Source organism: Apis cerana, linkage group LG14, assembly GCF_029169275.1.
Source record: "Apis cerana isolate GH-2021 linkage group LG14, AcerK_1.0, whole genome shotgun sequence".
NCBI classification, from domain to species: Eukaryota; Metazoa; Arthropoda; class Insecta; order Hymenoptera; family Apidae; genus Apis; species Apis cerana.
The window spans coordinates 11,248,613-11,265,451 of record NC_083865.1 but is presented as its reverse complement, the minus strand read 5'-3'; the positions used below and the strand labels follow the sequence as shown (position 1 = coordinate 11,265,451).

At 25.7% G+C, this 16,839-nt stretch overlaps 1 protein-coding gene and 2 long non-coding RNA genes across 17 annotated transcripts in view; 2 read left to right on the top strand and 1 right to left on the bottom strand.

Moving 5' to 3' along the window:
- The window catches only part of LOC107999877 (tyrosine-protein phosphatase Lar), a 201,490-nt gene that overhangs the window by 141,013 nt on the left and 43,638 nt on the right, over positions 1 to 16,839 (bottom strand). For 10 of the 14 annotated variants that reach the window (XM_062084965.1, XM_062084974.1, XM_062084967.1 and 7 more), the window contains exons 1-2: positions 5,410 to 5,605; positions 3,377 to 3,483 (exon numbers count right to left, since the gene is read on the bottom strand). In XM_062084965.1, the coding sequence (XP_061940949.1) occupies positions 3,377 to 3,400 (24 nt within the window). In that variant the 5' untranslated portion in view covers positions 3,401 to 3,483; positions 5,410 to 5,605. Of the gene's footprint in view, positions 1 to 3,376; positions 3,484 to 5,409; positions 5,613 to 16,839 lie in introns of those variants that run through there. The other 4 variants (XM_062084968.1, XM_062084970.1, XM_062084971.1 and 1 more) reach the window with 4 other exon arrangements.
- On the top strand, positions 6,360 to 7,853 carry LOC133667303 (uncharacterized). The gene is made up of 2 exons (XR_009832672.1): positions 6,360 to 6,468; positions 7,002 to 7,853. It is a non-coding gene; the product is annotated as an uncharacterized LOC133667303 (long non-coding RNA).
- On the top strand, positions 10,734 to 14,737 carry LOC114577808 (uncharacterized). 2 transcript variants are annotated; one of them, XR_003698150.2, is made up of 4 exons: positions 10,734 to 11,780; positions 12,535 to 12,626; positions 12,892 to 12,988; positions 13,081 to 14,737. It is a non-coding gene; the product is annotated as an uncharacterized LOC114577808 (long non-coding RNA). The 2 variants fall into 2 exon arrangements; XR_009832703.1 differs by having other exon boundaries at positions 10,734 to 12,626.

Sequence of the window (16,839 nt, the reverse complement as noted above, 5' to 3'; positions counted from 1 at the left end):
GTAATAATTAATAGTTATATATAATATCTGTATGTAGTTCACGTTACATCACGAATATTAATGTACGATTGGTTTCATGGATGACTTATAGATATTCTATTTTATAAATTATTTTCGATCGATTTGTCATAAAATAAGAAATAACGGCAAAATAATGAAAATATATATTAAAAATAATAATAATAATAATATCATAATGTCAGAAATCTTGATAAATGAAGAAACTTTGTGGAATATTTTGTCTTGTCACCTCTATCCGTAAAGATTTTAATTAATTAATACGCAAATCACAGTAAGAAAGAATTGGGAAACGAAACGAGAAATATCAGAGATTGGAAAAGCTACTGAAAGAAAGAAAGAAAGATGAGAAGCAAAAGCGAGTGAAAACGATGGGGTAAAAGGTAAGAGTAGGATTACTTGGCAAACTGAGAGACCCAAAGCCAGTACTGAAGCATCAGCCTCCGGCACTAGTTACACGATGACTTAGTTCAGGTTCTATCGCAATTCGCGAGTATAATGTATATTTCGAATCTCCTGGCATTTTCCTAAAAGATCTGTGAGTATAAATTTACTCTCTTTATTGCCTATTCTAATTCCACTAAATTTTCACCTCGGTCCGCATGTTTATTTAACCACTTGACATTACATAATTATATTATATTGCGTTATACGCAATTACCGCTTCGATAATATATTAATCCATGAATGATGTATTGTAGAAAATTTACCGTAAATTTTCAGTCATAAAAAATATTGTATAGAAAAAAATAAAAAAAATAAAAAAATTATATAAAATATAGAAAAAAGCATACCATCGCATGTTGCCACTACTCGTGTCTACATTTTATTTATCGCCTGTTAACCCGCCGTGACTGTGGCCGACATAATCGCACAGTCATTAAAGTCATTAAATCACTACGACCTACGTATACTTTCATTTTTATACTCTCACCGATCTTTGGTTTGTTCTATGCATGGTTTTTCCCTTCGTTGTTACTTGCTTAATAAATCATATAGCTAACAATTTTTTCGGTCAAGAAAAATATTATACTGACATTATTTTTACGTTAACTAATTTTTTTCCTTAATCGTATTTACATAATTTTAACTTTTAATTTTATTTTTCATTTGCGAAGTTATAAAAGAAAATAAGAAACAAAAAGAATTTCGCGAAACACCGTCATTCGTTATAAAATAATATATTATATCATTATACGCAAAGCAAACGGACTAAAGATTATAAACATAATTCGAGAAAGCTAAAACTAGAAGTAACTTGGTGAATGTTGGATGACTCAAGTCTAATGAACGAATGAAATCTGCAAAGAAAGAACAGATAATAATAAAAACTTCGCTATCGTTTGTACGTAGCCAATTACATTTTCCATTCTTTATTTTATTCTGGTATAATATCACAATACCGCAGTTGAATTTCATCGATAAAAAAAACATAAACTTTTAATGATAAAACAAGTGTTTTATTTATTATTATTTATTATTTATTATATTTGAATATATTTGCAAAATTAAAAATTAATATCTTTTTTAAAATAAAAATAGCTAAATATAAATTTTATCTATTTGACGAAACATAATTAAGAAATATTTTTAAGATGATGTTCACAGATCATGATCGTGTTCACAATTTATTGGGAACGTTTACAAAAATAAAAAAATGAGATGAAATAACAATTTTATTCGAATATCAATTTCGGATATCTTTTTATTCATAAATATATTGAAATATATTTTGCAATATTTTTTATTTGATAAATATTTATATATTATATCATATATTACGCATAATTTTCATTACGATTTGAATTAAAAAATTTTGAAAATAATAATCTATGCCGATCCTTATTTTTCTAATCACTAATTAACCAATAACTAACCATTGACTGAATAAAATAAAATTAAAATATTCTGATATCTTGACAATATGAAATATTTTCATATTACGATATTAAAAAATAAAAAATTTCTTCGTTATGTTTCTTAATGATTGAGCTGAATATAATTTCAAAATTGACTATAATAAATTAAAAATAAGATAAGAAATATACTAATTTTTATCGAAATCGGTATTTCAGAATATGAAACACGAATTCATTATGGTTACATAATGGAAAATTATAATGTAAATTTGCAGTTGATAAAGGAGCATTTGAACTGCACCCACAATGGGTTATTTCACAGTCGGTAATATAATCACGCGCAAGCCGGTAACAAGTAGTAACGTCGGTATAGACTTACCTTCATTTCGTGCATCTTACATGGTAATACAGCGGAAAGGTTTATAAACAATTGTTACAAAATGAAAAGATATATTTTGATTTCTTACTTTATCATATTTTAAAATAATGATGAATCTTGTAAAGTACCACATTTTTTTTTTATTTCTTTTAATTTTATGTCTTAACTCGTTAAAACTCAAAGCATTTCTAATTTTATGAAATATCTTTTTTTTTTTATATTAAATTAACGAATGATATCAGTAAAATATTATATTGAAAACTGTAATTCACTATGAGATGATAAGATTAAAGCGATAGATAATTAATATAAAAAAAAGATCGTACTGCTCGAGAACGATAAAATTATTTATATGAATAGAATTTCATATAAATAATGAAATTGAGAAAATGATAATATAAATTTTTCAATATTTTATGATTAAAAGAATTAAGTTAATATAAATGCATGTATAATATGCTAATGATTAAAAATTTTATGAATAATTTTAATATGATTTAATTATTAAAATAAAAAAAAAAAAATCTTATATTTTATAATAAATCTTATAATAAGATCTTATAAAATCTCGATGAACAATACAAAAATAAAATATCAATTAATATTAATTACAGATATTAGGATCATAAGAAAATAAAATTTAATGTCATTTTAATTGGATAATTTTTAATCGAGATTTTATATTGTGTTATATTATTTAATATTAAGATAAAATTTAAATAAGAAAAAAATATAAATGAATATGATCCGGTAATATTACGTACGGAAAAATAAACATATGAATAATCAAGATTAACGAGTTTTACGAATGGAAAAAACAATTGATATTTTATCGCGCAATTAAAACATTTTATGTAAGCAATAAAATAACGCGAAAAATAAGCGATTTATGACACACATATTGCTCGATTTAAATAAACCTATAAATCTTATAAAATTATATTTTATTTGTGAACTATTCCGTTCTTTGATTTATAGGAATATTTATGTTATCAATGTAAAAACATTACTTAGTAAAGTAAATTCAATAGAATAAGCGTAAATACTTTTAATAAAATTCATGTGTATATTGTTTAATAAATGTATGTAATAAATTAGAAAAAAATAAAAAGAAACTAACCATATGATGATTTGCGACTAACATCTAAATGGCACATTCCCCCCTGGTATAGCACTGTCGATACGCACCTGTATTCCTTTTCAGTATTGGTCCTATTTCACGTTAATCTGAAAATAAATAAAAAAAAAAAAAAGATTTATTTCCATGAATTAATAAGAAATAATGAAAATATCTTAATTAATTTAGAATTAATTAAATCCCATTTTACATATTAGATAATTTTTTTTTCTCATTTATAATAAAATATATTATATTATATAATTTATCGTAAAATATTTAAAAAAAAATTATATTTGTGATAGTTAAAAAAAAAGAATTTGCAAAATTGCAATATTAATAATGGAATAAAATTCATGCTTTATATATTATGTTATATATAAAACATGTTAAAAAATATAGAAATATATAAAAAAATTAAAAAACTTCAAATTATACATGAACATTCTCAAACGAGCAATTTTATAAGTTATTTTGAATTTCAAAAGAATTGCAGGATAAATTATTGAAAAAATGAAAATACAAAAGAATTAAAAAAATATACATAATATAAAAAAAACAAGTATATTGAATAAAAAAAGTTTAAAACAACGACCTTTTTAATGCGATAACATAAAATAACATAAAATAAATTCAAATTTAGTCATGAACATATTCCTTGAATAAAGAAGTGAAAAATATGTTTTAATGATGAAAAAAATTCAATTAACATAGTTTTGATAGATGGGGTTATTTATATTGATTTAAATAAAGAAAAATTGAATTAGTTGCCATTAAATGGTTAATCATAATATCATGGCCGATTGGATCACGGAAAGACATGAATAAATTTTATATCAGACACATAAATAACAAATAATACTTATACATTAAATAAATAAACATATGCATATATAATACATATCACAGATGATTATACTTTCTTAAACAATAGTTTACAATACAAAATCTATATAATTTTTTATTTAAAAAAAAATTTGAATATTTTAGAATAACTCATGCAAAATATGTATCATCCAACATTTATATTTATTATTCATATGTATCATCCAATATTTATATACATTTGGAACAACTTATGATGTTCATATGAATAGATAGTCGTACAATAATATTAAAATAAAACAGTCAAAATCAAAACATATTAATATAAAAAAAATTAAATGTCATAATTAAATATAATTAAAAAAAAGTTTCTTAAAAATATTAATATGATATTTGATTAAATATATAAGAAATATCAATATTTTTGTGATGTCTTAATTTTATCCAACTAAAATTAATAGATTTTTACATTTTTTTTCAACTTTTTTAATGAATGTTATACGAATTAAGATTTTGTATGTTTATTCTTAAAATGATATGTATACATAAAATTTATAACTATTTTTTAATACATATAAAATATAAAAATATATAATAGAGTTCATATATATTTCATCTATTAATAAAATGTCAAATAGATATAAAATATAAAATTTGTTATTATGAATTCGATTCGTTAATATTATAATATTAGCTAAATATATAACGCAATTATCAAAATATTTAAAATGAAATACGATTATTAAAGAATATTACAAAATCAATACTTTTGTTTCGAAGCATTCGACGGACGAAGAAAAATATAAAATTATATAGATACGAAATTAGTATTTTTGAATAATAAATAACAAATATAATATATCACAAGAAACATTCGAAAGAGAAAAATTCAAAAAAATAATAAAGTAAAAGTAAAGGACGAACATTAAGAAGATGAAGAACAAATGGAAGCATTCTAAGATGCAAGAGGTTATATGTATGTTCTAACGCGTTCAACTGTCAAGCAATGCATGCTTGCCTATAGACATTTTATATTAATTCGTATCATTATATCTCAACTTTGATCATATATGATGAAGTATCAGATTATAATAATGATTTAAAGTAACAATTCAATACATGATGTAAACAAATTGATTATCCCTCTTGTTTAGAGGGCGACCATGGAAAGCCAGAACAAACGATTATGTGCAGAATAGCAAAACACTCACCACTGCTTGCGTATATATGCTGACCAATTGAATATTAACTAATTTCCACCCTCACATCGTAAACTGACATACACTGTACCTATTTACTATACACTGACTTAAAAAATTCGTGTAAAACATATAAAAAAAGGCAATAATTAGGAAACTGACAAGAAAGTCGCCATAGTGCTGTGATACTGGGCGGCCATATTGCTTTACTTCCCCTTACTTAATATTTCGCGGGATTTTATAAAATTGTTAAATTGTTTAACTATTTATAAATGAAGTAAAATGTAATATCTTACATCTTTCTTCTAAAACTTTATACTTATTATAGATAAATTTCTATATAAATAAAAAAGAATTAAAATTTTTAGAAGACTATAAACATTATAATTTGTATTCGTTAATATTATTAATAATCTAAACTTATTAATATACCTAATAAACTGTTTTTATTATTTTTCACAATGAAATATATTTTTTTTTCTATTAATATAACTATAGGATTTATGAATTTATTATTTTTTTAAACAAAATTTTGCATTTTAAAATATAAATATTTCTTTTAATTCAGAAATATATTTAATGTATAGTTTATGAATAGTTAATATAAAAAAAGATCATAGATTATAGATATAAAAATAATGTTATTGTTTTTTATAACATATTAATTACTTCTCCATTACTTCATTATTGAGAAATTTAAAATTTTAGAGAAATGGATATAAATATTACAGCCATGTAGCAATAGAAAAGTATTAATTAATATATATAAAAACATAAAAATTAAAATTCTTTTTTAAATAAAATTTTAATTAAATTAAGATATTGAATTATAGAATCTCAGAAATACAGAATTTAATATATTAAATTGTTGATTTTTTTTAATTTCGCCTTGTTTTAAAATATTTGAAGAAATGTTCGATTTAAATACACTGACGACATCTTTCGTTGAAATAGCGATACTAACTACATTAGCAATTGGATCGAACGACAAATTTCTCCTCCAATACGTTATAAGCTAACCAAACTTTATTAAGAAATACTATAAACCAAGGTTCAAAGTATAAAAACGAGGTAATTTTGGTAATCAATAAACTAATAAGTATTATTAATATTAATAAATTTATGTTTCCTTCTTTTTGTGCAATAACAACATTTTTTTATTAAATTTTATACCAATATAACAACAAAATAGTTCAAAAGAAAAATATTTTAAATAAAATAATGTATTATTACATAGAATAATAGAATTATTTCTATTTTTTTATTTCTATAAATTATTTCTAAAATTAAAAATCTTAAATAAATCGAGAAACAAAAAAAATTATATAATACCATTAAAACAATATGATTAATATAACGTAAATAAAATATACAAAAAATAGATTTAATAAAAAAATTTTGATAAAAATTATTTTTATACTATATTATCTTATTACAAATTATTTTGCATGAAATGAAATCCAATTAATTCAATTTCTACAAATATTTTATTTAATATTTATTTAATATACATTAATATTATACGTATTGAATAATATATTGAATAATATATTGAATAATAATAGTATTTAATATATATTAAACTAATGAAAAAATTGTTGCAGATTATTACAATGATGATTTTTGAATTTTTATTATAATATAGTAACATGAATGGTTCTTTAATGTATTGTTACAACTTTGTTTAAAGAAATGACAAATTAAAATCATAAATTATAAATTAAAAAACAAAATATAAATCTAACATTTTATTATCTGTAAGTGATCTTATTTTTTACACTTTTCTGATTTCTAAAATTTTATTATTTCATTATTATTATTGATTATATATAATAATATATAATAATTATTATAATTATATGATAATATATAATAATAATTCTTGATAAATTTAATTTATTGTTATTGATTTTTTAAAAAAATATTTATTTAAAAATAAAATATATAATCTTTAAAATATTAAATTAATTTCATATTTCATCAAATATTTTTATTATATAGTATAATTTCATAAATGCATATATATATATATATATATATATGTGTGTATATCTCAATAAAATTACTTGTAGTTTTAGATGCGCTCTGGATAATTGAAATATTCTTGTCAAAATTGAATTATGATATAAACATGTTCACTTCTAAAATATAATTATTATGCACAAATTAAAATATTTAAAAAATATTTATTTATAAATATTATAAATATTTAATAAAATAAAGATATTGAATTGTAACTTTTAAAATAAATGAAAATATTGAAAAAGGAATCAGAATTGTAGAAAAATTCTAGAATACTTAGATATTATACAATATTATATAATTTTATTTATATATTTTATTTATATAATTTATATAAGAAGTTTATAAGAAAATATAAAATAAAATAATATATCTTTTGTTAAAAAAAAGTTGTTATACAAATGTTATACAAATAAAATATTTTGATTTCTGAATTTAGTTTTTTAACATTTAAGATTACAAATTAAATATGGAATTGAAAATAACGTGGATTTTTACAATTAATTTAAAAATAATTATCAATATTTTCCTCCATCTGTAAAAATTAAAAGAATTTTGTTAAAATTAATCACAAATCGAACATTGTGGCGTCATCTGGTGGCGAGAGAATGAAATTAATTCTTAAGTAATAAAATAAAAAATTATAAATTTCTTTGTTTCTAGATAAAATTTTTTTAATTTTAAAAGCTCAAATTAAAATTTAAGACGTCAGAAATAATTTAAAACTAACTATTCTACGATATTCTTGCTCGATTAAAAATTATAAATATTTTTCTAAAATTGTATGAAACACGGATATAGAAACACTATAGCCATCTAGTGGTGAATAGCTAGAACTAATTGTCCATAAAAAAAAAATAATAGAAATAACAAAATAAAATTTTTATGGATTTTATATATAAAATTTTTTAATTTTTTCCAAGAACTCAAATTAAAGAATAAATTTTTAGAATTAAATTCAAATAAATTATATTTAAATACTATATAATGCGATAACTAATTTCACCAACTTGCCACTAGATAGCGCCACAATGTCCGTTTGATGAATAATTTTTCAAATATATTTTTAATTTTAAAACGAGAAAAAATATTTAGATATAATTAATTTCAATTATGTTTAATTTACGCTTTAATTTGAATTTTTTGAAACTAAAAAATTTTGCATTTGAAAATTATACAAATTTTATTTTCTTATTTCTGTTATTATTTTTACGTAACAATTAGTTTCATCTATTCACCACTAGATGGCTATAGCGTTTCTGTGTCCATGTTATGTATGTTTCAGAAGATATCCACAATATTCAAACGAGGGAGAATATTGAATAGTGATTATTTTAAACTATTTCTGAGACTTTGAACTTTAATTTGAGCTCTTCAAAATTAAAAAATGTCTAGAAGTCAAAAAATTTATAATTTTTTATTACGTGACGATTAATTTCACTTATTTACCGCTAGATGGCGCCACAATGTCCGTTTTACGATTAATTTTCGAAAAATAGTTTTATCTGCAAACCAAAAAAGATATTTAGATATAATTAATTTTTAAATTATTTATAAAAATCTTTACGTTTTAATTTAAGTTAAAAATAAATTTAGAAATAATGAATATTAAAATTATATTTTTTTATTTTTAATATTTTTCTTAAGTAATGATTGATTCATCCATTATGACTAGTGGTTAATGGTTCAATTTATTATAAATAATCAATTTAATTAATGATATAATTTTAATAATGGAAAAAAAAGAAAAACTAAAATTTTTTCTAAAATTTCAAAGATAATAATTTAATAATCTTTAAATTATAATAATATATATTTAAATACATATATATATTTATAAATAGTATAAAGTATTTGAATTCATTTATAAATATTATAATATTATAAAATTTTTATATAAAAAATTACATATATCTAAAGATTATACAGAAATTGGTTCAAATTTGAATATTTCAATCATAATATAATATTTTTATATAAAAAATATATGTAGTTAAGTGAAAATATTATTTAGTTTTAATGAATTACTTACCTTATTATTATTAAATATAAAATAATCTCAATCAATAAACTGATTTGAGTTATCATTTTATAGAATGATATGATAAAATAAATAGTATAATATGATTAAAGATATCCATCTAACATACATACATAATGTATGATATTACATAAATGATCTTTATTAATTATTTGCATATACTATACATGTATCAATAATGTTATTATTTATGTTTTATGAAAAATTGTTATTATTTATGTTTTATGAAAAAGTGTTATATTTAAATACTTATTGAATATTTATTGATAGGCTAGTATAATTGCTTGAAAAAAATTAAAAGAAACTGAGAATTTCAATGAACTTATGAATTTAAATTTATTACGTCTGTTAGATATTTCATACAACAAATTGTAAATATAGAATATTTATTTCTCAAAGCAAGAACTTTACATTCGGTATACGGAGACCATCGCGTTAAGAGTCGTTACGTGAGTTTGGTTATCCACTGCTGTACGAAAGCACATAACTTACATAACGAACTCTCGAATGAAGTTTGGTGACTTGCTGCTTCGATTTTAACTTCGTATAATTTCCTTAATCAATGTTAACAATTTTTTGACACTTACTTAACAAATTTCTTTTAAAAATTGCAAGAATTATTATTTTTAAAAAGCACAGTTATGCTCGATTTTTTAAATTCATATTAAGAGATACTATTTTTACGTAAATTAAAATATAAATTAGATTGAAAATATATTTGAGCTGTTTAATTTACATAATTCGTACGAACGTCAAATATAATCTCAAAAACTTTAGTTTAAAGATGCGTTTTCGTTGTTGCTCGTATAATAGAAGGGGTAGCAAAGTTGTAGAGGTGGAGTTTAAAACTCAGAAATGTGTGTGTGCGTGTGGGTGATGCAGCAGTCTCTTTCCATGTTTCTGATTACTTTACAAACTTTTGTAAAGTACCGGCAATACGAGGAAAGCTTTTAGATGCTTGTTCCTAGTATGTTCTACATAAATCATGTTTCGAAAAAATCGTATTACATTATTCATTAAATTTTATTTACAACATTTAAAAAATTAATAATAAATTCTGTATGCAATTTGATTATACATAATTTCTTTTAACATTGTTTTCACATAAAGAAATATGTAAGTAAACAGATAAATATATTATTGCATAAAATTTTTTTTTTAGATGTTGATCTACGACTATGTATAGTGTCCTACTTCTATGTCATGAAAGTCGAAAATAGTCGAGTTTTCACGAATCGTCTTGGGAATCCGGTTTCAACTTGATGTGATATGGCGCGCGAAAGAAACTGTGTATAGTTCGATAATTTGTAACGATTAATTTGTAATTTGTAATTTTATAGCATTATTAATATTTACAAAAAAAGAAAGAAAAATATCATTGATAATTTGTGATTGTGTTTTTGAATTTGTCTCTTTTTTTTTTACATAAAAAATGCTAAATGATATACAACAAAAGATAGACATCGTGACGTGAAATATTTCGATTCAGTGTTTTACATTTTTCCATCAGAGATATATAATTTTAATGCAATTTGAAAATGTATTTTATGATTATACAAAGATGGTAGCTTATTTTTCTTTTTCGATAAATTATTGGTGAGTCGTGATAAAAAGAAAGGTTAGGACATGCTTAACAGCATAATCAAGTATTTAACAGCATAATTTTATAATTTCCTCGTGCATATTAAATACATTTAATCTAATAAGTTTACATATATATATATTCTATAAAATGACTATTTAATGTTTAATAGAATTATAAAATTTAAATTAAATTTGAATTATTAAATTTAAACAAAAATGAAAGTGTACAGAAACGAGACATATATTTTCTGAAGATTAAAAAGATTAAAAATACGAACGTATATAAATTTTGTGTATATTATTATTACTAATTATTAATTACTAATTTTAATTATCGATTATTCGATTTATTCGAGTGATCTTCGTTTTATCGTCTTCGATCGTCACGACTTTTGTCCAAACGAACGAAACTACCTGATTTCCCACGAGATAACCATGCTCGAAATTCGACGTAAATCGATTGCAAAAGCTCAGATACGATTACAAGCGAATTCTCGTCGATTCTTAATCTTGAATAATTCTTTTTCTAGAAATGTTTGTCCCGTTCATTTTTTTTCGTAGTTTTTTTTTCTTTTTCCTCTTTTTCGCTAAATATATCATTTACTAATATTTTTCTTGTATTTCATTAAACTATCCAACATAGCTATTCAACGTATGCATGAAATCACATACAAACGTGCCATACAAATGCAAAATGCATTTTGAATTGAGCCTTCCATTGCCTGTCAGAAAATTTGTAAGTATTTACTTATATGATATCTCTATATTGTTCGAAATGAATTTCATCTTGAAACGTCCGTTATTTCTTTACAAATCAAATCGGAGATTTACGCGTGTATAAAGTAATTATCTTCCTATTTCCTACAATTGTTAAAACTAATTTGCATTAAGGCAAATGCAAAAAAAAATTGACCAATTTTTCACGCTACTTCCGAATCTCATTCATGTATTTATTTATGACTGTTTTTTACTTCTCATTTTTATTTTAGGTTATGTTATTTTATTTTAGATTAATCGATTATTAGAAAAAAAGACTAATTTTAACAAAAACATTCAATTACGATAATCAATTCAATATCCTGTAGACTATTTCGATTCTATTGTACTAGAGAATTGCTAGGATGTAATCGTGCGAATACATAGTAGGAAATGTTCACGAAAGCTTGGTTATATTCGGTAGTTATCTGAACATGAACGATGGAGAGATTGTTAAGGAGTTGAAGAACGATACCAAATTTCCTATCTTATGCCAAGCTTGGAAGATATTTAGTCGAGTCGTATAAAATCGTGATTTGAACTTATCACGAAATATTTAAGATGTTATAAATATTAAATTGCATAAGCTTATCGACGAAATCTAATTCTCATTAATATTCTCGTTGATTTTATAATTTATAAATATATTAACAAAGCATTTGATGATATAAAGACAAATAGCTTGGCGTTATATCATCAAATTTAACTCTATCATAATTTATGACTGGAACAAGGATTCAATAAAGACCTGGATAGGATGCTCGAGTGAATGTTTGGAAAGTCGCTGAACTACAAAGTGTCGATGATATGACTATTTAAAGGATGAGTGAGATAACTTTACTAATGGCAAGCGATTCATTATTGAATTGATAAAGAATTGATAGTAGATAGACTTTATCTAAAAGTTTTGCTTAAAATCATAAAGTGGAAACATTAATATGTTTCGATAAATGGTATTTATTTCAAAATTTTGGAAACACAGTTTTTTTCTACTTTTAATATTCCTATACGATATATTTTTAATTATTTTTAATTATTTCACAGCAGCGAAGTATTTTTTAAGAGATTAATTCTATTGTATTTATTTATAGATCGATGAAAATATTCGTAAAAAGGGAAAATTATGAAAGAGAAGACAGATATAAACAATTAATTGCACGATTTCTACGGAATGATTCAAAGTAAATGGTACTATGCGTTTATCTATGCGTTAACGTGTTTTCCTTTTCATTATACATGGCAGTTTTGCGTCTACAAACTACAAAGAAAATATTTTCCAGATGTTCGACCAACATTGTTTGAGAAGAGTCGAAGAAGCAAAAGAAGCAAACTTTTCTACAAAAGTGAAAGATCCTCTCTGCGAGATATCGAGTTGTCGTCTACATCTCGAGGGCAAAGATCTTTTTTTATATTAGGTGTATGAATGGAAATTCGATTCGTAACATAGGATAGAGAAACGTGAACGAACATTTTCAAGAATGGAATTTCGCGTGTCGCGTATCGTTTAAAAGTGTAAGACGGCAGATATACGAAATGGGAGAAACGGATGGAGAGATTTTTGAAGGAATCGGAAGAGGAAAGAAAGTGCGGCGTATCCATTCCGGCGTAGAGAATAGATGCTCGGTAGGTCGTGTTACACCTTCATCGTCCGAGGGGATGTAAGGGGAGGGTTGCAGATCGATGACCACGCGAGGGTGTTGAACGCACGTGACGTCACGACACATACACCGATACGAAATCGAGGTTAGACAAGCCTAAGCTCGGTATACCGCTTAGACACTGTCTCTTCTCTATCCGGTTGTTTTAGCCACGTTTTACCGACACCTTCTCTGGCGCGTTGACCGGAAACTTGTCCAAGAGCGACAGAAACAACATTGTTCCATTACAAGGTATTATTGCGTTTGATACCCGTACGTGAACGCGAGCGTTAATATTAACGCGAGTGCGTACGGGTAACCCGAATGCAAGCGTAAGCACATCCGTGTACACCGAACGGCAGGAATATGAGCACGTTTACTCAGTTATGCATTTTCATAGCAGTCGCAAGCACGAATGATCTCGCGTTCTCGTAGAAGATGTATTCGGCGCGAGCAACTCGACTACCGCAGCCTCGCCAACCGTGTATCAGCTACAGAGAAGCAGAGACGGTCTTTTTGGTACTCGTGGTCTCTACGCTCTGCTGAACACTCGCTCCCCGACCTACTAATTTAGCGGATTAATTAGCCGAGACACTAAGACTTGGCGGAAAGGCGGAAATCCAGACGTCCCAACGGAAAATTTCTGTCGTATTACCGAATCTCTAGGTTTTCTTCGCGGCGATCCTACGCGAGTTTGAGTAAACTTTGGTAATCGGATTAAAACGTTAATCGGACTGCCAGCGAGCGGAATTACTTCGAAACGAGATCTCGCTTATACGTAAAGTGGATCGTTAAATTTCGCGAGAAACTCCCTTGAAACAACATTTCTCCATTCTTGATACAATTTCTGCCCGATTTATCGATAATTAACATAATTTTATATACATGTACACACACGCACACACGCGCATACATATTCAATTAAATTCGATTATTTGTATGGCCGATGGTTGATAATTAATTAGAAATCTATGAATTAATTAGAAATTTAGAATTAAATATTAAATGGTAATTCGATCAACAATGCTTCCTTTTTCGTATCTTCATTTCTATATACATATATGGATATTTTAATTCATTTACATGTAAAAATATTATTTACAAAAAATATTAATATAGTAACTAAAATTATTAAAAAAGGGAAACGATCGGAGAACAGAGAGTGGCGCAGCGGTATTTGTACGTCTAGGACAACGCAACGTAAATCAAAAACCGGGAGAAACGTTGTTATCGATTAACCTCCTTTTCCAGAGAAATCCATTCGCTTTTTCGAAACTAGAACTTTTCCGTACGTTTTTCGATATCGATTCAATTGTGGCAGTCGCCGTTGCACGATTCGTTTACAATTTTCAAGATGTATGCTGGATCCTAGTTGGGTCTCCTTTCATTTTTTCAATCGAAAATAAGTTTCAGACATTGTTAATAACGTAATCGCGTTTAAAATTTATCACGCATTCCCAGTATTTTCTGATTAAAAGAAAATTAGAGGAACTAAATGTTACAAATTGAGGATGTAATTACAATCCACTATTAAATATGAGATATACGACGTAATCTCATTCGTCCAAAATGTAATTTTTCGAAAAGTGAAACGCTACTACGTCAAAATATATTTATGGAATGAATTTTATTTTATAAAAAAAAAAGTAGGACGCACGATTGTCTTTTGCTATTTTAAATTATGTTTAAGATTTAAGTTTATCGTACGATATTTATGAAGCACTTTGCCCGAATTTTCAAAGACGAGCAATTGTTGCACGGCAATACCATTGGCTTTCAATACGCAGCTCATGAAGTTTAATTAGCTCTCTATTGTATCGCCGACGAATAATAACGGAAATGGTGAATAGGAGATTAGATTAGAACTAATGCAATTCGCCAAGGCAGTTGATGCGATATGATGCGAGAGACATAGGGATGGAGAATAGGAAAATCTATTCTCTATACGAATCTATACGAACAACAATCGATGCTACAACGTTCTTTTCATTTTGTCTTCTTCGTTTAATTGATAGAATACTCGTACGTTGATTTCGAGACGTCGATCGATGCGTTTTCGAACGTATATGCGCGTGAATGAAGATGATTTTTATAACTTTTTTATCCATCAAAGCAGAAAATTTCGTGAAATTGAATTCCAAGATGATAGCCCGGCTGTAATTCTGTGATACATAAACGTTTTCGGAAGTCAAGTAATAAGATTCCTTTACGGAACTTGGTGAAAAGTAAACGTTTACGAAGAAAAGATCTGATCGATATAGTAAACAGGTTTTATATATACAGAGTGACTCTCGCTAACTCGCACCGGAAATTACAATAACAAGATTCATCTGAAATCGATGTTTTAGTTATCGTAATTCATCGATTTTCGTTTATTTATTCCCTAAAAAAAGAAAAAAAAAAGAATTTTTCCACCGATTACGGATATTTTTTTTTTCTTTTTTTTTTATTCACTGCGACATTATCACGTTTTCACCTATTCGAGTTTCGAGGTCGAATTGGGCTATCGATTCATTGTTCCGGAAAATGGTATTTCGAGTTGTTGTTTACCCAGACTATTCAGAGACAAAAGGCAGGATGGAATCGGTAAAGGAGCGAAATGTTGTAAAAGAACGTGGAAGAAGGAGGGTAGGACAAGGAATACGATTGACGCAGAGAAGTGTGTAGTACCGTGCACCGAAGAAGCGGTAGAGCGGATTAGCATAGATATTGAGCACTCGACGGTCCAGAAGGGGAAAAACATTTTGGACTTCGTTACTGTGTTAGCTTACCCATCACTTTCATCTCTCTTTCCTTCTCTCAAAGTATCTCGCGAATCTCTGCCTTCTCTTTTCCTCGATAAATCACTCCTTGCTCCGATAGATGGACAGATCTTTTGCAAATGCACTTGCAAATTCGAATTAGTAACAATTTTTCCTTTACCTTAAATTTCAAAGGGTTTCGAGATCGCGTATGACTGTTGAAATCTTGACAAAAACGTTGATAACGTTGGGTTGTTGGGAAAAGTTGGAGTCGATAAAAAAGGCTGTAACGATAGGCCCGTGATTAAAGTTCAGGGTTACACCGCGCACTCGCGATAATGAGAAACTCAGGCAGAAGTCCGAGTTTGCTCGTGCAGGTAATCACGGAGGTATAACCGCAGACTATAACGAGTTACAGCAGTTGGATCAAGTCGCCATCTGTTCGGTATCCGTTTCAAGCCACGTCGACTATTTCCAAAGCTTCCTGTTATTCCAGCTTTAGCACACGATGCGTTGGATAAGCGCGTGAAATTGTAAATGGAGCAAGAAAAAAAAGAAAAGAAGAGAAAAAAAAAATATTCGAGTTAAAAATAGTAGGAAAATACATCGGCGCAAATGATTCGGAACGATGGAAAATTGAATGTAAATTTTCAAAGAAATT